The 24,120-nt window shown below is 38.2% G+C and overlaps 1 protein-coding gene across 6 annotated transcripts in view; it reads left to right on the top strand.

The window, feature by feature from the left end:
• LOC105053205 (uncharacterized) overlaps positions 1-23,728 on the top strand; it is a 76,192-nt gene extending 52,464 nt beyond the window's left edge. For 3 of the 6 annotated variants that reach the window (XM_073244287.1, XM_073244286.1, XM_073244288.1), the window contains 10 exons: positions 436-533; positions 14,664-14,808; positions 14,896-14,981; positions 15,049-15,159; positions 18,816-18,890; positions 19,568-19,633; positions 19,797-19,985; positions 20,073-20,183; positions 21,572-21,652; positions 23,386-23,728. In XM_073244287.1, the coding sequence (XP_073100388.1) occupies positions 436-533; positions 14,664-14,808; positions 14,896-14,981; positions 15,049-15,159; positions 18,816-18,890; positions 19,568-19,633; positions 19,797-19,985; positions 20,073-20,183; positions 21,572-21,652; positions 23,386-23,568 (1,145 nt within the window). In that variant the 3' untranslated portion in view covers positions 23,569-23,728. Of the gene's footprint in view, positions 1-435; positions 534-14,663; positions 14,809-14,895; positions 14,982-15,048; positions 15,160-17,737; positions 17,892-18,815; positions 18,891-19,567; positions 19,634-19,796; positions 19,986-20,072; positions 20,184-21,571; positions 21,653-23,385 lie in introns of those variants that run through there. The other 3 variants (XR_012134759.1, XM_073244289.1, XM_073244290.1) reach the window with 3 other exon arrangements.
• Positions 23,729-24,120: the final 392 nt, after the last annotated feature.

Below are 24,120 nucleotides of genomic sequence, written 5' to 3'. Positions count from 1 at the left end.
AATCTCTGCAATTTCTTGGGATTGTGAATTTTACTCCCTTCCAAAAAGTATTAGATATCTAAAGTTGGGAGTGAGCAGTATAAACAGCTCAGAGAATCCTAAGACAGGCATTTGGAGAAAAATTATGCAAAACTGCAGAGAACATTTTCTGTAGATAAATTAGGTCATGAATAATATATCTAAAGAGACAAGGTGGGTAATACACCAGGACTTTGGCCAAGAGAAAATTGCATTCAAGTTAAAAATAATTAAGCACGAGGATGGTGGAGCCCAAATTTAAAACATTTTGAAGCCTAAGGAAAAATTAAATAATTCAGAAATCACTGCCTTTTAAATATCTTTATAGGGGATAATTAAGTCACTGCCTTTTAAATATCTTTATTTTAAATTTAATTTCTTAATCGGAACTCTATTTTGTTTCTTTTCCTTATGCAGCTCCAGAAGAAAGTTTAGAAATTAACTACAAGGTCAGCTCTGCACTTGTGGACATTGTTAGGCGAATTAATGCTCGACCTCGTTACATCCTTGCCAAGGTATTAAATAAGCATAACATAGATGTGCCTATTAAATTCATTATGATGATCGGAATTGACCAAGTACTCCATCACATGCTCCTATGGTCCTGCATTTTTCTCTTCAGAGAAGAATTAGCTCTAACACCTAGAGGCTAGAGCTGTTGGAATGGGAATTTGCTCCCATTAGTATTTTTCCCTTGTTGTTATACACACACACACACACACACATATTTCCCCTTGTTGATAAAATTGGCACATTATATGCTAATGTAGAAATTCTTACCTATTCTAGATTTTGAAACTTCAATGCTTGCCCTGTAATTGGTTTTCACAATGTACAACAATTTGAAGAAAGGACACAATGTATAAGATGTGATTTGGATGGTTAATGTTGGTTTGCAATCTAAAGAATCAAAACAAACTACTGAAATTAATGCTTATATTGCCATGCGATGTTTTTTTGGAGCAAGACTGCTTTCTTCCTAAACTTCTTTTACTTGATTTTTGAAAAAGGTATAGATTTCTAGTTATGTTGTTATGCTGTTGGATTAAGGCTTGATTGCTAATTATAAACTATGAATCAAGGTTTGCCGTCTTGATACCGGATCCTAGTACAGTATCGTATGCAGTACGATATGAGATAGCGAGGTGAACCAAGTGTCAGTATAGTATGAGATTATGTACCCATTCTGTCTGGTTAGGTATGGTACGGTACATTCAGTATGGTATAGAACCCACCGGTACAGCGAACCTTGGATGTGAGACTACAAACCACTTTTCTTTGACAAAAATTCATAACTACATCACAATTATCCACTTTGATATTATATTCTCCATATTAGAATGCAAATCTTACATGAGGTGTACATAACAAATTTATGGAAACAACCTCGAAAGAAAGGCTAATTATACAATAGTTTTAACTTTCAAGTCTTTAGTTTTATGGTACAAATACAATTATGGATCTTCATAAGCAATATTTCTAAAGGAGGTTTGCCAAACCGATACTGGGATCCATACTGGCCGGCTACAAGCTTAACACCATACTAGTACATACCTTCCCAACCGAGGTGTATCAAAACCAAGGGAGAGGGGGAGAGAGGAGAGAGAGAAAGGAAGGGAGAGAGAGAGAGAGAGGATTTGTCAGTGTCATCATCGATGTCATTGATGGTGGTGGCAACAAAAAGCTGAAAACTTTAGCGACAAGGGTCTTAACCTCAGGAAGGATCGTGAGCAAGAGGCTCGCACGAGGCAAGTAGGATCGAGTGGGTGGATTTAGAGGTATTTGGACTAGTTCGGCTCTCGAACCGAGTCAATCTACTCAGAGTTGAGTAGAACCAGGTAATTCAGCCCATTAAGGACTAGTACTAGTTTGCACTAGCTAGGGCGCAAACCCATGCTGAGACCAATAACCATTCTGATTCAAGATTGATGCAGTACAATACTGCCTAAACTAAACGATTCGATTCGATAATATAAGCCTTGGTTCTTAACGTTAATCTAAAACCTGAAATGTGATACATTTTCTATCACAAATTGATGCCAACATCATTAAGTCCTAGACAAGGATGTTTACTTGGTCTAATAAAAGGATTTTACTGTAAAGGAGATGGAAGCTGAACCATAGAAATATGTATATATTGTAGAACTATAAGCAATGTTAATTAAATATATTATGAATTTTTTTCTATTATAGACTTCATAATGTGGTTGCTTAGATCTATGTATATCATAATTTTAGTTAAGGGGTAAATCTACTTTGCTTTAAGTCTATGTAGGGATTTTTCCATTTTGCTTTTTCTTTTTTTGGCTTTGGGCCCGCGGGGGGGTGGGGGGGGGGTGTTTGTTGGGGGCAAAGTTCCTTTGTAAATTACATGCTTGCAATAGTGCAAAGGTGCTCAAGCTATTACTACTGTGTATAAACTCATAGCAATGCATATTACTAGTCCATACAAAAAGTAGTGATATTTTCTAGCAGAATATATGCACATCCAAAATATAACATTGGCAAACTATACTATAAAGATGAGGATTCTCTCTTCAATGCCTTCATAACCGGGAGGAAATTCCTCGAGAATATATTGCATCAATGATCAACATGTAGGATAATGGATTTTTTTCTACAAATGATCACGTAATCAATATCATTGATTCTACAAGTTAAGGATTTAGGTATAGGCAGAATGGTTTAGCACCATTGGTGTCATACTGTTCCAAGAGAAAAGTGGTTCCCAGTACGAATGTGGAATACAAGTATGTTATTAGGTCAGGACATCCTGCTTGTCCAGGTCCGGTCCAACTAGTACCAAGGATGGTTTGGCTGGTACCAGGTGCAAATTGATCATGTCGCATGTTTTCAAGAAAGAGAGCGAGAGAGAGATGAGCCGGAGGCCATGCTTTGTTTTCTCATAGGTCATAGACGGGTATGCAAGATAGAGACAGAGACCCCGGGGGGGTGGGGGGTGTGGGGTGCGGATGTGTGGAGGAGGGAGAGAGGAAGGGAGAGGAATAAGGAGGGAAAAGAGGGCAGATCTCACTTGCCCTTAGTGCAACCTGGCATCCTTGATGCTGAAATACTCGCACATCCTGTAAGGCTTCACTCCCTGTTTTTCTGGCTGCTAGTTTGGCCGACCATGAGAAAAACAAGGGAAGTGATAAGTGATGTTTCAGCTCTATTTATTGGTATTTGGTGATCTTTTAATTTTATTCAAACCTCAATACTAGTATTGGCACCATATACCCCATCATTGACTCAAAAACATACTGATATTCCCTAAAATTTTATTTAAGATTAAAAGTTAGAAATTAAAAAGTAAAGAAAAGAATAGTTGGCATCCCAGTAGTGTTCCATTACCCATATGGGGCTTGGTTCCCTTTTTCTAATCATTGCTAGAAATGCTTAGTTCCCCTTTGGCATTTTGTAGGTAGTTAAGCTTTTTCCTGTGGAGCTTTGCTTAGTAGATCTTTCACCAGTGGAACTTTTAATAAAAATTGCTTGCTGTTTGGTAACTACATTTCTAAAGTGCAGTGGAACTTTAACATCTGTTTGGGTCTTATTTGATAGCTTGATTATTATTGTGGGACCTGATTCATAGCAGGTCCAGATATATGTTAATCAAGCACAATCATGTTCTAGGAGATCAGACATCAGGTGGAGTTTATAATTACTACAAAGAATTAAATGGTGGAACATCATGAATTAAACATCAGAATGAAGATCAAGTTGATGCAGCATTGACTAAAAGAACTTGAGGTTAGTTCCTATGCAGCTACAGTGAATGATGGAGATCAAGGTTACGTCATGATGCATCAGATGTCTGCAGGACTTAGTTTTTCGTGTTAGATTTATTTAGTTTCAATTTACTGTGTTTTTCTTTTTTTTTTGGTTATTCTTAGCTATTAATGGGTTGTTTTGAATCAAGGGCAGAGATTAAAAGATCTCTGTCTTATTGAACCTTGATGGGCTCAATTGTTGTAAGTGATTATTGTTCACTGACTGCTCATGCTATAGTTACTTTGAAGTTTGAACAGTAACTTGTGTGGTTTGGAAGGTATTTTAAGTGCCTAAAAGTCTCCCTAGGGTTCTCTTTTTCTTTCTATATGATATTGAGTTATATAATCAGAGGTTTTATAGACGATCAATGAAATTTCGGATTTCTGTTCTCCTTTCATGTGATGCTGCTGGACAAAAGTAAGAGTTGCAGCCCTCTGTTTGAGGTTTCAGAGTGAGTATGGTGTTGTCTTTCGTCTCCCATTTACTCTTTTCCCTAAACTTTCTATGTGCATTTGAGTTTGTACCTCTGTACTCTGTTTCCCTAATTTGGTTCTGAGTTCATCAAACTTGGTGTTATTGATCTCTGACCAGCAATTTGATTAAGCTTTAAACCCTGTTCCAAAAATCATGATGGCCCCTTCAAGTCTTTTGTTTCGTTTTGTTTTATATCTTCTTCTACTAGTTGAACTCTACTTTCATTCATGTTCTTTAGCTTTATCACAACATTAGTTATCAATCTTGTGCTGAATTTCCAGCTTTCATAGTTTAATTTTAATTAAGATTCATGTCTAAGTTGAATTTTCCAGCAACTGATAGATTAAGTTCAACCTAAACCCTATTATGTCCCCTTCCAAAGATTGTTCTACATAAATATATGATCTTTGCTCCACTAGTGGAGGAGTCTTCTTTTTCTTTTCTGTTTTTTTTTTTGGGGGGGGGGGGGGGGTTGGTGTTGGAGGTGGCTAGACCAACTTGGTAATCTGTTTGAATGGCAAGTAGGATTTTTCACTGATTTACTATAATTAAGGTAACTCTAGACTCTATACTTCTAGATTTTAAAATTATCATAATCATGTCAATTTTTTTTGTTTATTTCAATATTTCCATTATAGGACTTTTCTCTATTTGCCTATGATTAAGGTAACTCTAGAACTATTGATAATACTGTTTTAATTATAATCATGAAAATGCTACTTGTTTATTTTGATATTCCAATATTGGTTGTAACAATGTGGAATTAAAAACTTGGCTTCAAATCCAATGAGCTTATTATAGAATATTAGTCAGCCTTCTAAGCCTATGACCATGGACTACTCAAGTTCTTGAATTTGGTTTTTCTAGTGCTTGTTGTTTCACTTATTTGTATCATCAATGATCTTGAAGTGCAAAGAAATACAAACTAGAGTGAAACATGGAATCCGCAAAATTTGATGTGTATTCTATGAGAGCCCATGCATGTGTGTGTTTAATTCCATATCAGTTGTATGCTAGGTAGATCTTAAATACTTCTATAGTGCAAGGAAATCCAAGTAATTTCTTCTAGCTAGTCTTTTTGGGTGAAATCTTAAATAGTTACAAATGATATCAAAGTAAATGTAGCCTATGGCTCATGTGGACTAGAGGACACTATAGCACAAGGCGTTTTGGGCTGGTCACAAGCTGATTGTGGTGTTTGTGATTGGATTTGATTAAATTTGGATCCTTAGACTAGTGAGAATTTTCAGACTTAAACGAGGCATGTCGTTAGTCCTATATTGCTTATGCATCGAGTAGATCTTGAGTACTTATATAAGGCTAAGAAACCAAAATAATGCCTTCTAGTTAGCTTTTTTGAGTGAGGTCCTAGGTTGTTATATACTCATTAATTTTTTGCAATATAATAGTGATGCGGGACAATCCTAAAAAGAAAATCAATCATAATAATCAAGCTCTCTTCTGTTCATCAACAACAAATCACGTCCGGCCAGGGGCTCATTATTCCCAGGACAGACAGTATAGTTGCCTATACTCTGCTCAGGAGGCGTGATTGATTGATACGAGACTAAAGCGAGATCAATCTAAATGATACAGACGAATGCCATTCGAGAGATCAGTAAACAATTAGTAATAGAAAATTTCATAAACAGATAGCAGAAATTAAACATGCTCACGAGTAGATGCAAAAAAAAGAAATAAGAATGGAACGAGAGAAAATAAAACATTAAACCCGTGAGAAAATCCAAGAAGATGATAAGAATCCGGATCGTGGTAGTTAAGAAACTACTCTGATTAGGGCTCTTAATCTTTTAACCAAACAGATCCATCGATAAAGAACTAGGTCTTTACCAACATCGGATTAAAAAAAAAAAAATAATCAAAGATCAACTGTTAAGGAACGAAGGTCCTTGACAGCATATGATCTGTAGAATAAGAAATCACTCCTTCTCTCAGCACGACAGATAAAATTCTGGAGGAGACAGATCTTCTCTTGACGGAATAGGCTTGCGTGGGTAGATGGTGGAGTCGATCAGAGTCGCAGGAACACTGAATCTTAAGTAGAAGGAATAGGATAGAAAGTGGGCCTCACACCCTCCCTTGTGGGGCGATTTTGGGTCTCACACCCTCTCCCTCTCGGAGCGATTAACACAAGTATTTGTGGAGTTTGTAAAATCATTCATTGTTTTTTTTTCTTTCATGAAAGATACAAGGATTTATATAGGACTCTAAGGGTCCTATTTGTTTAGGAATCTCTTATTTTTACAAGGAAGAAATCAACCCTCCACAAAAAAGTAAAGCATTATAATCTACCATAGGAAAGAAATCAGCCTTCAACAAAATAAGTAAGTAGCCAAGAACTCTTAAGGAATTCTAAGGAAGAAATGGAATTTCATGTGGGTGCTTGATGCTTGACACAACTTGGCATGAGCACGGCATATGCTGGCATGCATATTCTTCTCTTGGCATGTGGAGAGTGGTGGCTCCAAAGGTGACGTGGACAAATCCAAGTATGGCCCTATGGACCCAAAGCCAAATGCATTAAAATTTATTGACTGAAAATAAATAACTGAAGTAGAATCAATTTAATGAGGCTTCTTCGATCCAAATCGAACTTAAATTATGTTGCCGATTTTTGATGGCTCTGGTGTCCGCACCAATTCTCCCGAGGTGGGAAAAACTCGACCCTGTCGAGTGTGGGTCGATTTCGCTCTGGTGACGCTCAAGTAGATCGGGATCAATGCGTTGCAGCTCTTCTCGAGTGATCCAGGTATCTTCAGACTCCGGTCGACCTCGCCATCTGACCAGATACCGCTGATAGCCTCGACTCCGGGTGGAAAGGATCTGCTCATCCAAAATTCTCTCAATCTGATCGTGTTTTGCTGACATTTTGGCTGGTGGACACTCAGGGATAGGTTCGCTCTCAAAGGTTGGTTCAGGCTCAAATGGCTCACTAGGTATCCGAGTTGGTTTTTTATAGGCGACAAGATCTGTAATGTTAAAAGTAGAGCTAATTCCAAAATCAGAAGGTAGGTCCACAACATACGCATTTGATCCGATTTTCTTTATGATCTTAAATGGACCTGCTCCTCGGGCATGTAACTTCTTCACGGTTCCGGGAGGAAACCGTTCAGGCCTCAATCGAACCATCACATAGTCTCCCTCTGCAAACTCTTGAACACGTCGATGAGAATCTGCATTCTGTTTATAAACTTTATTACTCATACTAATTTTTTTTACTGATCTCTTTATGCAGACTCTTGACATGCTGTGCAAATGACTCTGCAGATTCGGAAATCCTAGCATGCATGGGTAGTGGGATGAGGTCTATTGGTTTTCTAGGTTGATATCCATGAACTACTTCAAAAGGACTCATGCCAATGGACCTATTAACAGAGCTATTATATGCAAATTCGGCTCGGGGCAGCAAAAGATCCCAGTTACCCATATGTTCCCCAATCAAGCAACGCAAAAGATTTCCAAGACTCCTATTAACCACTTCGGTCTGACCGTCTGTTTGCGGATGATAGGCAGAAGAAAATTTTAGTTTTGTGCCTAAAAGATGCCATAGGGTTTTCCAAAAGTAGCTCATAAATCTAACATCCCTATCAGAAACAATGGTTTTAGGCAATCCATGTAGTCTAACAATCTCATCAAAGTATATCCTTGCAACTTTCGACGCATCAGACGTTTGGCAACAGGGCAAGAAATGGGCCATTTTTGAAAATCTATCTACAACCACTAGAATGGAATCATGCTTCCTGGCTGTCCTAGGTAATCCCAAAACAAAATCCATACTAACATCTTGCCAAGGACAGTCTGGTATAGGTAAGGGTGTATATAAGCCGGTGTTTTGTTTTCTCTGCTTGGCCACGGCACATGTTCTACATTGGGCAACAATTCGGGCGACATCTCTTTTCAAGCTTGGCCAAAAGAACTGGGCTTCTACCAACTCTATAGTTTTATTCCTACCAAAGTGTCCAGCTAATCCTCCAGCATGTAATTCCCAAACTAAAAAATCTCTCAAAGATGTACGGGGGATACACAGCCTAGTTTCTCTAAATAGGTAACCATCCTGAAGGGTATATTCACTACGTTCTCTAGATGGCCCCTTACGTAAAGCGGTAAGTATGTCACCAAAATCTGGACACTCCTCATAATTTTCTTTAATCTTATCAAAACCAACAACTTCTATACTAACGGTGGACAGCAAAGTATGACGACGACTCAGGGCATCAGCAGCACGATTCTCTACACCTGCACGGTGTTTCAAAACAAAAGTATAGGCTTGCAAAAACTCGACCCACCTACCGTGTCTATGATTCAATTTCTTTTGAGAATTCAGGAATCTAAGGGCCTCATGATCAGAGTACAAAACAAATTCTTGCGGTAGCAGGTAATGCCTCCAATATCTTAAAGCTTGAATTACCGCATAAAACTCCTTATCATAGGTAGAATACTTGAGTTTAGAATCGTTAAGTTTCTCGCTAAAGTATGCTACCGGATGACCTTCTTGACTAAGGACACCACCAATCCCAACTCCTGACGCATCGCACGCTACTTCAAAAATCTTAGAAAAATCAGGGAGACGTAAGATCGGGGCATGAGTCATCTTGTCCTTAATGTCTAGAAAGGCTCTATTGGCTGTCCTAGTCCATTCAAAATTTTCCTTTCTAATGCAGTCAGTGATGGGAGCGACTATGGTGCTAAACCCTTTTATGAACCTACGATAAAAAGTTGCTAATCCATGAAAACTCCGCACGTCATGCACACTCTTGGGCACCGGCCACTCAATTATTGCTCTAATCTTTTCAGGATCAGCAGATACACCATTGGGGGTAACAACAAAACCTAAAAAGATGATATGGTCTGTCATAAAAGCGCACTTCTTAGGATTAGCATACAAGCTTTCTGTTTTAAGAACTTGACACACTCTTTGGAGGTGATCTAAATGGTCTTCCCTAGTTCGACTATAGATCAAAATGTCATCAAAATATACGACTACAAATACTCCTATAAATGGTCGTAGTACTTGGGTCATCAACCTCATGAAGGTACTAGGGGCATTAGATAATCCAAATGGCATCACCATCCACTCATATAAACCATTTTTTGTCTTGAAAGCAGTTTTCCACTCATCTCTCGGTCTAATCCTTACTTGATGGTAACCACTCTTAAGATCGATCTTAGAAAAGATAGTGGATCCGGCCATCATATCTAACATGTCATCTAACCTAGGGATGGGAAAGCGGTACTTAATGGTGATCTTATTAATGGCACGGCTATCTATGCACATCCTCCATGTACCATCCTTCTTTGGAGTCAGTAGTGCAGGAACCGCGCAAGGACTCAAACTCTCCCTCACAAATCCTTTTTTTATCAGCTCTCCAACTTGTCTTTGTAGCTCAGCATGCTCATTAGGGTTCAACCTATAGTGGGGCAAGTTGGGTAGGGTAGATCCAGGAACTAAATCAATGGCATGTTGAATGTTTCTCATAGGCGGTAAGTAATCTGGAAGATCCTCAGGAAAGACATCATGAAACTCAGCAAGAAGGCTAGCTACTTTCTTAGGATAATCCACCTTAGAATCCTCACGAACTTCTCTAGCAACAAGCATCCAAACTGGTGATCCTTCACTCATGATCGTCTCTAATTCTTTAGCACCTATCAAATTGAGGCTTTTCTTCTTAAGATTTTCTTTTGGTCCATCGCCTATCTTTCTATTAGTAGCCTTAGGTGGGGAAGGATTAATCGTGATCTTCTTACCCTGATGAGTAAAGCTGCAGGAGTTGGTACGGCCATAAATCGTAACATCATTGTCGAATAGCCAAGGCCGACCTAATATGATACTTCCGACTTCCATGGGTAAGACATCGCACCACACATGATCCTGATAGGAATGAAGCTGGATAGGCACACGACATCTAAATTTGATGGGAATAGAGGAGGAATCAATCCAAGACACACGGTATGGACTAGGATGATCTACAGGAGTTAATCCTAATCGCTTAACCGTGTCGGTGGAGATGGCGTTGATACAGCTACCGCTATCAATGATCACCTTACAAATTTTATCGTCAAATTTTATGAAGGTATGGAAAATAGAGGTCCTACGCCAGTCTTCACTTTCCTTAGTTTGGGCTAGGACATACCTAACGACTCCAAGCCTAAGGTCTGACTCAGGTGTGGCATAACCTAGGATGTCCTCAGTACTCTCAAATTGCTCGGCTAAATCTGGATCAGCTTCATAAACTTCCTCCTCAATATTTTCTAGAGTTTCTCCTTCTAATTCTTCTACGAATAATGATCGGTTGGGGCATTGTGCAGCAAAGTGACCGTAACCATGGCACTTGAAGCAATGAGATCGAGAACTACTTCCTTTTGATAACTCTCCTATAGCTCCTTTTCCTTTATCTTCTTTTCTCCCAATAGGATTTGTAAGTGGAGGTCTGTTACTAGGAGTTTGATTAATATTAGGTCTCGATCCAGAAGGGGTTACTCGGTTGGGTTCAGGACGACGGGGAGTCGAATATCTAGAAAATCTTTTAAAATCTAAGGCAAGTTGATAAGCTTGTTCCAATGTGGTTATCTCTCGCAGAAAGAGCTCACGCTGAATATCCTCTCGTAATCCAGCTCTAAATCGAGATAAGGTAACAACTCTATCTTCGGCTACTCCACATCTCATGAGGTATTCATCAAATCTCGTGATATACTCGGTGACTGATCTATTCCCTTGAGTAAGCCTCTGCCATTGATCTAAAAGTCTTTGTTGGTAAGAGGTGGGGAGGTACTTCTCTCTGAGTTTTTCTTTCATCTCATCCCAGGTTTCTATCGGATCTTGTCTTCTCTGATTGAGAAGACGCTCTACACTTTCCCAATAAAGTCGGGCTTGCCTCATCAATTTCATCCTAGCAAATCTAACTCTCCTTGCTTCAGACATTTCATACCATCCAAAATAGTGGTCCATACCTGATTCCCAATCTAGGTACTCTCTCGGATCTAGACAACCATCAAAACTTGGGGTTCGACTTTCACATTCCTAAGAATATGCTCATCTTGATCGAACTGGTTATGGTGCGGACGTGCCCCTATAGGTCGATCAAGTTCTAGATTCCTACCTCTTTGTCCTATAGGTAGTCGGAGAGACTCAGGTTCAGGTTGTTTCTGCCTAGCTTCTTCTAATACCACTATTCTCTCATCCATGGCTTTCATAAAATTTTTCATGTCATCAAACTTTTCAGTCAGAGCATTAATTATGGCTGCTATATTGGGATCCATATTGGTGTTGGGTGGGGAAGTAGGATGTTGGTACCAGGTACCTGATCTAGTGGTCATGCAACTCTAAGATGCAGAAATAAGGTGCAATAAAATTAAAATGCTTGAAAGTAAAGTACGAAATTTAGAGTGCGAAAATTTAACTTGCGAAAATTTAAATTGCTGAATTTAAACTAAAGCCCTAATCAACCTGGCTCTGATACCAAATTGATGCGGGACAATCCTAAAAAGAAAATCAATCATAATAATCAAGCTCTCTTCTGTTCATCAACAACAAATCACGTCCGGCCAGGGGCTCATTATTCCCAGACAGACAGTATAGTTGCCTATACTCTGCTCAGGAGGCGTGATTGATTGATACGAGACTAAAGCGAGATCAATCTAAATGATACAGACGAATGCCATTCGAGAGATCAGTAAACAATTAGTAATAGAAAATTTCATAAACAGATAGCAGAAATTAAACATGCTCACGAGTAGATGCAAAAAAAAGAAATAAGAATGGAACGAGAGAAAATAAAACATTAAACCCGTGAGAAAATCCAAGAAGATGATAAGAATCCGGATCGTGGTAGTTAAGAAACTACTCTGATTAGGGCTCTTAATCTTTTAACCAAACAGATCCATCGATAAAGAACTAGGTCTTTACCAACATCGGATTAAAAAAAAAAAAATAATCAAAGATCAACTGTTAAGGAACGAAGGTCCTTGACAGCATATGATCTGTAGAATAAGAAATCACTCCTTCTCTCAGCACGACAGATGAAAATTCTGGAGGAGACAGATCTTCTCTTGACGGAATAGGCTTGCGTGGGTAGATGGTGGAGTCGATCAGAGTCGCAGGAACACTGAATCTTAAGTAGAAGGAATAGGATAGAAAGTGGGCCTCACACCCTCCCCTTGTGGGGCGATTTTGGGTCTCACACCCTCTCCCTCTCGGAGCGATTAACACAAGTATTTGTGGAGTTTGTAAAATCATTCATCGTTTTTTTTTCTTTCATGAAAGATACAAGGATTTATATAGGACTCTAAGGGTCCTATTTGTTTAGGAATCTCTTATTTTTACAAGGAAGAAATCAACCCTCCACAAAAAAAGTAAAGCATTATAATCTACCATAGGAAAGAAATCAGCCTTCAACAAAATAAGTAAGTAGCCAAGAACTCTTAAGGAATTCTAAGGAAGAAATGGAATTTCATGTGGGTGCTTGATGCTTGACACAACTTGGCATGAGCACGGCATATGCTGGCATGCATATTCTTCTCTTGGCATGTGGAGAGTGGTGGCTCCAAAGGTGACGTGGACAAATCCAAGTATGGCCTATGGACCCAAAGCCAAATGCATTAAAATTTATTGACTGAAAATAAATAACTGAAGTAGAATCAATTTAATGAGGCTTCTTCGATCCAAATCGAACTTAAATTATGTTGCCGATTTTTGATGGCTCTGGTGTCCGCACCAAATAGTGTATTCCAGTTAGCTTGACATTACTATAATGCATGGTTCACTGCAATGAGGCCTGTTTTGAGAAACTCTGTATCAATTGAACTAGCATTGTTAGTACTGAACAAATCCAAGTGATATGGAGTATATTGTACCCAAGAAAAAGCAGAATCGAAATCGAGTCCCATTATAGCAGGGGTGGTAGGTTCAGTATGCTTCAATATCAGACTGTACCGATCCCAAAACCGATATGGCAAAGAAGCTAAGGAGAGGGAGAACTGGAGCAGAAAAGAGGGAGAGGGGGGAGAGGGAGGGAAGGAAAAGGAGGTCAGTGGATATGCTGGTGGTGGCCACTGGAGGGCCGTGGAGGCCTTGGATGACCAAACCATGGAGGGAGAGGAAGAGAGAGAGAGATAGAAACGGAAGGCGGGGGCCGCGGGGATCCCGATAGTGGCCGTCGGAGGGCCATAGAGGCTAGGAGGAGATTTTGAGGGCCTCCGCGGCCCTCTGGCATCCACCATCGGCCTCCCTGCGGTCTCCCTCTCCTTTTGTTTCTCTCCCTCCCCTCTCTCTCTCTTCCTCCTTTTTTCTTTATGGTTCGGTCATCTAAGGACCTCGGCAGGCTACCGCCAGCTATTTTCGAATTGAACGTCCGAACCACATTGATAGGCCACCGGAATGGTTGGACATGCCCTGAGCCACCCGGTTCGGAATGGTTCGGCAAACCCTGACTGTACCTAAAGGAATGCAATGTCATACCAAACCATCCATATCAATCAAGATTGTATTGTACTGACAAAAAATTGGGATAGTTCATTGTCTTTGTATGGGATTTTGCCCGAACCGGTGTGAACTGGTCCTTGCTTTGCTAAACGATTGGGAATCGCTTGGTTTTAAGAAGTTCGGCCTAATAAAAGCCCCATACAGGTTTGGGACCTCAATGAATTGGGACAAAAGGGATCTAGCACCCTTTTCTCCTTCTATTTCAATATAAGAGAGAAGAAAGAGAGGATAGGAGGGAGAGGGATACAGTGGAAGGGTTGAGCTATTCCTTCAATCCAGGTATTTCTCTCTTTCATTTTCTTTTTCTGTTACATCCCATTAATGGATAGAAATTGAAAAACATATGGGAAAATCATACAAAAAATTTATATTTTGATTTTTGATCTTAATTTTGTTTTTATTAAAGACTAAATTAGGAAACTTAATAATCTTGAAAGTAAAAAATATATATGTTAGCAATATGATATGGTATGTTACTGGTATCACATACTGTTCCAGTCTCCTACCAATATGCAATCTGTTTTTCAAGATTATAGCCTTGGTTGTATCAACCTTGTAAGTGTAGGTACAGGGAGCATCCCGTGGCATACCATACCATACTAGTAAGCTACTACTATGGGACCTGGTACAGGGACTCAAAATATTGAACTAAATCATTCATTGGATGGTAACAATTTTCAGTTATATGCATTTAATTTTTGTCAAAGGCAAATTTTCTGGCATCATATCGTTAATCTTATCTTGTACTAATGAAACAAGTTGCACCTCATCTATCATGGCTTCAAACAATGGTGACACTAGACACTGACATGCCTTCTGTAACAGTTTCAAGTCCGTTAAAAATATACCATATATGATTGTGAAATTACTGGATTCTAATATTTTGTCGAATTGGATTCAGGGTGGAATCACTTCATCAGATCTTGCTACGAAAGCTTTAGAAGCCCAGTGCGCTAGGGTAATTGGACAAGCATTAGCTGGTGTGCCCTTATGGCAGTTAGGACCAGAAAGTAGACACCCTGGGGTTCCATACATTGTTTTCCCAGGTGATTTGAAACTTTCACAGTTTCAGTAATTGGTCTCATAACAGATTGTAACCTTAAACTCCTCAGCTAATATCTACTTTTCAACAGGTAATGTTGGCGATCACACAGCACTAGCTGAAGTTGTAAAAAACTGGGCCTATCCTCCTAGAAGCTCAACCAAAATTATTCTTCTTGTAAGTCCTTATAAATGAAGGTTTTCATTGTATCTTTTCATTTTATTGAAGTATTTTCATCTTGAAGAATGCAGAGAAGGGTGGATATGCTGTTGGTGCTTTCAATGTTTATAATCTCGAAGGGGTTGAAGCAGTTATTTCAGCTGCAGAGGTTGAAAGCAGTCCTGCTATTTTGCAGGTGAGCAATTGCTGGTCATCCAACAGTTAACAAATTTTTTTCAGGCTTCTTTAATAGTAGATGTAGAATTTGAGTAGGTACCTCAAGTTTCAGGGTTATGTTATATGTGATATATATTGTTGTCCATCTTACTTGATCAATATCATTTCTACAGTCTGCAACCACATTAGTGGATCCATGGGGTTAAATGTGGGGTCAATTGACCCCACAAAAAAATAAAAAAATATTAGATATGTATATATGTTAGTGGAAAAAAATCAAAATTAATCCTACCAATTTTATGAATTGACCCCATATCTCATGCAAAATTTTGAAGAAGTAAAGGATAAAAAGGACCATGTCAAAAGAGTAATTATGACATATATTATCTCTCTTTAATGACTCACATGTCCTACTTCTCGCTTCCTCTCTTCCTCTCCATCTCTTACACTACTTTGACCTCTCTCCCTCTCTCTTTCTCCTTCTTTCTCTTTCTTTATTAATTATTTTTTTATTTATTTTTTAATAATCCATCTCAATCCCATCCATCCATCTCTTATATTTAGAGAATGGATCTTCTATTGTGCATCACCTGGTGCGGTACATAGCACGCACCATCCATCGCATAATGGATGGTTGCGCAGGGCCGCACGGGGCCATGCACTATGCGATGCACGTCGCCTATGGCCACGTCAGTCATCCATAGTGTAATGGACAGTGCGCACGATGCTCCTTTATAATATTTTATTATAAAGGATATTTAAGTTATTACACATTATCATTTTTTATAAATTTTATTATTTTTAAAAAATAATATTTTATTATTATTATTATTTCTTTCTTTCTCTAGATCCTCTACTTCTTTTATTATATTGATCCCACAAAGCAAAATTTTTGGATTCGCCACTGGCTACATGGGGCCATGCACTATGCAATGCACGTCGCCTATGGCCGCATCAATCATCTATAGTGCAATGGACGGTGCGCACGATGCTCCTTTATAATATTTTATTATAAAGGATATTTAAGGTATTACACATTATCATTTTTTATAAATTTTATTATTTTTTAAAAAATAATATTTTGTTATTTTTTTTCTTTCTCTCTCTGGATCTTTTACTTTTTTTATTATATTGACCCCATAAAGCAAAATTTTTGGATCCACCATTGTGCAACCATGTATCAGTTCAGACCAATACATAATGGTATGGCTTGTACTTTACCTTCTTTTTTTGGTACTGTATTTGACCAACTTGAACTATTCCCCTCTTTCCTTCCCTTGGAATATTTGAAGGCATAATCTATGCATTAGACTGGTCACCACAAATAAATCATTTAACAGAAGGACAGAAAGGGTTGAGATCTTGGAGATCAAGGTGACCAATCAGTTGTATACTTCCATATTATACAAGCATTAAATGAGCTTCTCACAATACCCAACATGTGTCAGACTCAGCATCTACAATGTGTTGTTAATTTATATCTAAAAGTATCTCCTTGAACTTATCTAGAATGTGAGGGAGCAGTTTTGTGGTTCTGTTCTGGCCTCTGATCCAGCCATGTCATCAATAACTAAAACTAACGAAGGCCTTTCCCTTAGGTCCCAGTGGTAATATATTGTTGGATGGATTTATCAGCATCATGCTTAAATTAAGGTTTTTCAACTCTGGCCATGAATTGCATTGGCAACTTTACCCCACCGATGGGCATAATGCACCTGAGTCTGCATTCCCAAAGGGTCAAGGCCGTAATAAATAAGTTGAGATGATCTAATGCAGATATTAGAGACATAGACAGCAATCAATATTGATTTTTAGAATTCCTCAAAAAAAAAAAAAAAAAGATTTTCAAGATATATACTTCTATACATGCTTGCACATTGTCTATCTTTTGAATCTATCTTATGCAGAAGTAAGCTTGTACATGGCATTCAATTTGATTTATTGATTTTGACATTAATTCATCCTCATCATGGAACCTTACTTAACTGGTTGTATTCCCATAAAACTGGACACTGTTGTTTCCAGGTTGAGCTAATCATCTCAAGAGAATCCATGAGTACTTAGTACTTACACAAAGATACCATTATAATAGATATTTATTACATTTCAAATTGAGATTCATGCGATTCTCTGTTTAGTATTGTTTGATTTTTTTTGTGTACATGCTGAGTTTGTAGAGTTGTTTTTATTTATATATTTTTAATATGTAATTCAATGTATTGAGTTAATTTCAATGGAATATAATTTTTTTCTATTAAATTCACACAAGCTTTTTGCATAAGAACATTTCATAAAAACAGGTGCCCCACATTGCATGTCATGTTGTTGATTTCTATTAATATTTTCCAGCTTAGATTTTAAATATTCAGATATCTAGGTTAACAACTTCTGTATTGTGTGAGGGTTTTCATTTTTTGATGGCTTGTGCTCGGTAACTTGAGTTCCTTTTTTCCCGAAAATATGTATCATAACTGTTTTTCTAGTTCTTCTTGTATGTGATATATGCTGGAATAGACTCGTATAGTTATATTGCATTTGCCTCATTTAACATTTAAATTTTTTATTTTGAATTATTAAATTTTGTTCTATGTTTTCAGGAAGTGCAAACTAATAGGAGCAGCATTTGCTGAACCATCCTAAATCGGATGGTTCAAGCTGTGTTGAACCATACCGACAAGATACCGATTTGGTTTCGACGTACAAAATGGCACACCGGCCATCTTGGAGGGAGGGAGAAAAGAAGAGAGAGGGGGGGAGAGAAAGAGAGGGAGAGGAAGAGAGGACCTCCGGCGGCCGCCAAAGGTCATCCAAGCTCTTATCGAGCTCGATAAGGGTGGAGAGAGGAAAGGAGAGGGGGAGACGCTTACCGGATCATCGAAGGCCCTCGGTGGTGTCCGGACAGACGGTGACGTTGCCACAACCTCTCCGATGGCCGGTGAGCCAGCACCAAGAGAGGTTGTGGGCGGTCGAGGCTGGAGGGCCTCTGCCCTCCTCCAGTTCAAAACAGGGATTCGCCCCTATTTCGTATTTTTTTTGCTTTTTATCGGACGAAGTCGGCAATTGGGTTGCCGACTTCTCTCGAAACTATAAAAAAAAAAAAAAAAATATGGTGAAGTCAGCAATTGCGTTGTTGACTTCGCCCGATAAGAAGCAAAAAAAAAAGGAAACAGAGATGAATCCTTGTTTTAAACTAGAGGGCGGAGGCCCTCCTTCGGCCTTGGCCGCCCTCAGTCTCCCTTGGTGCTAGCTCGCCGGCCATCGAAGAGATCGCAGCAGCATCGCCGTCTGTTCGGAGGTCTTTGAGGGCCTCCGGTGATTTGGTAAGTATCTCCCCCTCTCTCCTTCCCTCCCTCTGCCCTTACCGAGCTCGGTAAGAGCTTAGATGGCCTCCGACGGCCGCCGAAGGCCCTCTCTTCCTCTCCCTCTCCTTCTATCCCTCTCTCTCTGTCTCTTCCTCTTTTTCTTCTCCCTCTCCCCTGCTTTGTCTTTTCGGTTCGACGATGGACCAGCATGGACCCATACTGAACCATACCGCCGGCCGGCTGGCAGGGGGTCCAGTTCCGGTTCGGCGAGTCCTTGAATAGGAGGATTAGAGTAATAGGAAGTTGGTGAAACTGATGAGTGTTTTATATATTATAGTTTTTGCATGTATATTTATTGTCTTCTACAATCCAGGTACATCCAGGTGCTTTGAAGATAGGAGGGCTCTCTTTGCTTGCATGTTGCATTTCTGCTGCTGAACAGGCCAGAGTAAGTCTTCTGTCTTAACCACCTGCATTATGTTAGAAATGCATGGACTCACTGACATATTTCAAAAAAAAATACCGATTGTTTGGGCTTACATTTTTTAGTTTTAGAAGTTGCTCATGGCACCTCTCAGATTAATAGGTTGTCAGCTTATGTATGTACACACGTATGTACATGAACATATACTATACATACATTGACAGGCATTTATTTTGATTATAGTTCATTTTAAATGTGATAACTTCTGAGAAATTTTAGAAATTTTCTGTGGGGAAGAGTTGAACAGCAAATACAAGTGCAAGGTCTGTCATGTTAACTTGATGTGCATTTCCATGTTTGGATTATCATCATCAGGTTAAGTTTTCTTGCTTAACCCATTTACTGCACATCAAAATGCAAAATATCTAGTTACAGCTCTTTTTTTTTTTGGGGACATATCTAGTTGCAGCTATTTAAGAAACATGTTTTGTTATCCCAAATGTCCATACATTTCTTTGAAATATAATTCTGTCTTATAAGCTTCTCCTGTAGTACAGTATCTTTCCTTAATGTTTGAGAACTGCACTTGGTCCCATCACGTCTCTGTCTTGCTACTCAAGAATTCTTAAGATGGTCACACTTTTCTTTGTTCATCTCATTAAACTTCTATATGGGTTTTATTTACAGCCTTTTTTTGGCAGGTGCCAATTGCTGTTCACTTTGATCATGGAAATTCAAAAGCTGAGCTGCTTGAAGCTCTTGAGTTGGTATGTATTAGTGAAAGATGGTTTAGTTGCCCTGAAGTCACTCAATACCCTAATAGTAGTGTGTAATTTCATCGAATGCACATCCATGTCTTCAACTTCTATTGGGGACAAGTTGATCGTTTAATGTATTGATCAGTGTGCCACTTATCTTGGAATCATACAGGGATTTGATTCAGTCATGGTTGATGCATCACATCTTCCTTTAAAGAAGAATATATTGTGCACAAAGTACATATCACTTTTGGCGCACACAAAAGGACTGCTTGTGGAAGCTGAACTCGGGCGGTTGTCAGGCACTGAAGATGACTTGACAGTTGAAGATTATGAAGCCAGGTTAACTGATGTCACTCAGGTATATATAACTTTTGCAAAATTGGGCAACTGTTAGATGTATCTTACTTGGGATTTTTACTATTAATTTTCGCATATTTGTTTTCAGGCTCAAGAATTTATTGATGAGACCGGCATTGATGCTTTAGCAGTTTGCATAGGAAACGTCCATGGAAAATACCCATCTAGTGGTCCCAGTTTAAGATTTGACTTGCTCAAGGTAAGATATCTTTATTCAAGGCTTTCAGGTTGTTATACATCCAAGCAGACTTCCAATAGGCCTACCGTACTTTGCACATGAGAAGAAGCATGATGGTTGGCTTTGAGCTCAATCTGATTCAAGATTTACAAATATACTTTTTTTAACTTCTCTTGTTTCTTTCTCAACTAGAATGCATTCTATTAAAAAGAGTTTGTTTACCGAAATGCCCTTATAGGCATGGTCAAATTCCCAATCCCCTGAGAAGTCTTTTTTACAACATAACGGAGATGAAATTACGTTTTGAAAGGATTTGTGCATTTAAACATATAATATTTCTTGTTCATATCCAAACTGATGATTCTGAGTTTCTAGCATCTGCAATTCTGCATGTTCTTGAGTCAGATAGGTTGGAATCTATTTTAATCATCATACTCATGGAAGGCTTTACTTCTACTCCAATAACACAAACTGGAAAATTAGATAAAGGAACTTTTACAGATTGATCCCTTTTCTGCAGCCCAATTCCAAAACAATCCTCTTTGTAATAAAAAGAACAATGGTCCTGAGCTTTTTATGAATGGGACCAAATAGGCCCTACAATCCAGTTTGTGAGTAACTCCCTTATTATCTATATGTTAAATGATAAACGTAATTGCTTTAGTAGTCCAAGTTTTTACTCTCCTTGTATAAGGTTATTTTGGTGGAACTCGGGCTAAAAATGAATTAGATATAGATTAGATATTGACATATCCAAGGTTTGCTGTAATGGTTAATATTGTAACATACCGGATGTACCATGCTGTATTGGTATCGAACTGATATGTTTCGTATCATATGTCACTCGGTACGCTTCGCCATCTCCTACTTTACTGCATATCAATACCGTAATAGGATGGTACTAGTATGGGGTCTGATATTGCAACAGTAAACCTTGGGCATATCCGTATTTATGTTTGTTTTTGTTTAACAAATTCCAATGTGGATATGGATATTAGTCGAATACAAAATTCATGTCCATATTTGTTCTGAATGAATATGGATACAAATCGGATATCAAAAATATGGATATAAATACGGAAATAAGTCAGATAGTTAAACTTAGAACCACTAGATCAAAGATATAACCAATGGAGGGTAAGTTGATACCATGTTAATATGGCCCTTATTTTTCTTCAAAATTCATGAATTCTGTATGAGATTAAACAAGATTATAAGTACAACCAGATATTCACAGGGCTTGTCATGTACTACTATCACAATTTCAATAAAAAATGTGTTGACACTCATGAATCATGTCACTAATGATTGATATTTCATATTGAAGCATGGTCAAAGAATCTATTTTGTAGTTGGTTTTGCTTTTCTCTTTCTTTCAAAGTATTGGTAACTCTTTGATTTTGTAACAGAAACTACGTGCATTAACTCTCGAGAAAGGAGTATGTTTGGTTCTCCATGGAGCATCTGGTCTGCCCAAAGATGTTGTAAAGGTACTGCTATGTTTTTCAGTGTTACGTCAGTTTTTGAACAATTTATTCTCAGGTCTGTGAAAGTTTTCAGTTTACATATGTAAGGCGGTGCCTTTAATAATATTATATTTTGCAATGCTACAAGAGCCAAAAGCATCTCTACTCCTATATTATATCATCCGAATGCTTGTTAAACATATTGAGTCTACTAGTAAGGCCCAGTAGGTTATATTCATTTTTAGAAGTGTCTTCATGGTAAAAGGATATAGAATATATAGAATTGTCTTCGAGGATGATAAACACTGAACTACAAAGGAATAAAATATCTATTGTACCTTCAATTTATAACAGGGAGATTCACACACACTGTCCGCAAATTTTTATTCCATTTCCTCTGTTAGGAAACAAATTGGATTTACATTTAAAGTTTAAACAGTCTGTTTAGCTCACTATAGTCTCTCATTTTAATGTGATAAGCTTAGCAGCATAACCAGAACCATTGCAATTTGATATGCATGCAAATGCACAGTTCCTCAGACTCAAGTAATTTGTTCCAATAATCATAGTTTTGTCCACTGCAAACAATTGTCTGGATGCTCACCGATCATGTGAAGATATCTTTGTACTTATTGATTAATCTGTCTCGGAAGTTGGAATGATAAGATAGTTCATTTCATCACAATGCAGGATGATTGCACAATATATGTAAATAATGCTTTTGTGGTCATCTTAGGAGCATGCTAGCAGTAAAATAACCCATTTGGATATAACATACATCTTAAAAGTCACGGATAAACATAGAGAATTAGTTTGTCAAAGAGGAATGTGACTGTTGATTGTGAGATTCGGTGTGGAAAGTCAGGTTGTTGCAGAGTGAAGAAAAAGAAAGGTAAGGTGATTCTACCACTGAGACTTATATTGAACAAAGTGATTGAATTCTTGTTAGAGAGAATGCATTAAATCTGATTAAGGAATTCAAACTAGACTCTCAACCAACATGAAAGCCACCACAAAAGGAGGTTTATATATGAACGATTCCTTGAATTACTTGAATGTAGTCAACAGATACAAATTAGAAGATGTGTTAGAAATATTATGTCTTCTAGATTCTGAAGGCTACAGCCCAATACTGACTCCTAGATAAAGAAGAGAGATCCTACATTAACAAGATAATTCAGAACTTTGATGGACTATTAATACCAAAGGACTCAGCATAATTAGCCTCTAAAATATCAATTGAGTAGACTATTGATCAATAGAAGAATAGGGCATCTCATTCATATATCAACTGTATAATTCCACCCCTTGAGATCAATATTGTCCTGAAGGTTGGAATTGCTTATTCCTTTTTCACTCTAGATTCAAATGGATCAAACTCATTCAGATACATATAAAGACCTGAACCAACGATGGACCGGTAGGAAGCATCAGGGTTGGTTCCTTTTATCAGCCCTTGTATGTTCTCTTAGGGACGTATTTAGTAATTTTGACAGCAAAAATAGAGAGAGAGAGAGAGAGGTGTTTAGAAATTTAATACCTTACAAAGAAACATGATTATTTGAAATCGACTTGTGAGCAACATGATGCAATCTTTCTATACATATTTCTCAATCCCCAGTACTTGCTATATTTTCTTTCTTTTCTGCTCTGTAAATAAAATAAATATTGGGTCAAAAGGCAAAATATGGTTGAATAACAAAAGAAAGAAATCGAATGCCTGAAATATGACTAATCTTTCGTATCTTTTTGGACAGGAATGCATAGCATTAGGTGTAAGAAAGTTTAACGTGAACACAGAAGTCCGGAGTTCCTACTTGGAGTCTCTACAAAAGCCCCACAAGGACTTGGTTCATGTGATGGCATCTGCAAAGAAGGCCATGCAAGCTGTGATTGCAGAGAAGATGCATCTGTTCGGTTCAGCAGGAAAGGCATGGTAGTAGTCACAAGTGAAGGAGCTCATTCTGCTTTCCTACGTGTCATTTATGTATTATCATTGGGAACCGTCTGGATGGCATTGACTGCTGGGCTGGGTGCATATGCCTTTAAACGTCGCATTGTATCCTTAGCAATAAAAATTTCTTGCCAAATTGTTATTTATTGTCCTTCTTATCGACCGTTTGATCTGCATTTTCGTTAATTGTTCCTGTCAGTTTGAGGCTTGGCTTAACCAATACTATTCAAAAAGAAAGTTACATTAAACATACAAATTATAAAAAAACAAAAATAAAAAAAATAAATAGTGGTAATTCATTGATTAAAACGTTGTTTGGATGCAACTGTGCATGTTGTGTTGGCTTTTGCAGTTCTCTGAACTCTTGTTTGTCTGGAAATGTTTGGCAAATAAATGGACCTCCAGTGAAAACAGCCGAATAAAATCAGAGCTCGGTGTCGTAGCCATTGAGTGCCTTCATGGCCATTCTTGTCTGAGAAGAGCTGTAACTGGATCTTTCCTCGTGAAAATGTCAATAAGGCAAGTTTTTCAGTTGGGT

This window comes from Elaeis guineensis, chromosome 10, assembly GCF_000442705.2.
Source record: "Elaeis guineensis isolate ETL-2024a chromosome 10, EG11, whole genome shotgun sequence".
NCBI lineage: Eukaryota > Viridiplantae > Streptophyta > Magnoliopsida > Arecales > Arecaceae > Elaeis > Elaeis guineensis.
This window is presented reverse-complemented; position numbering and strand designations above follow the sequence as displayed.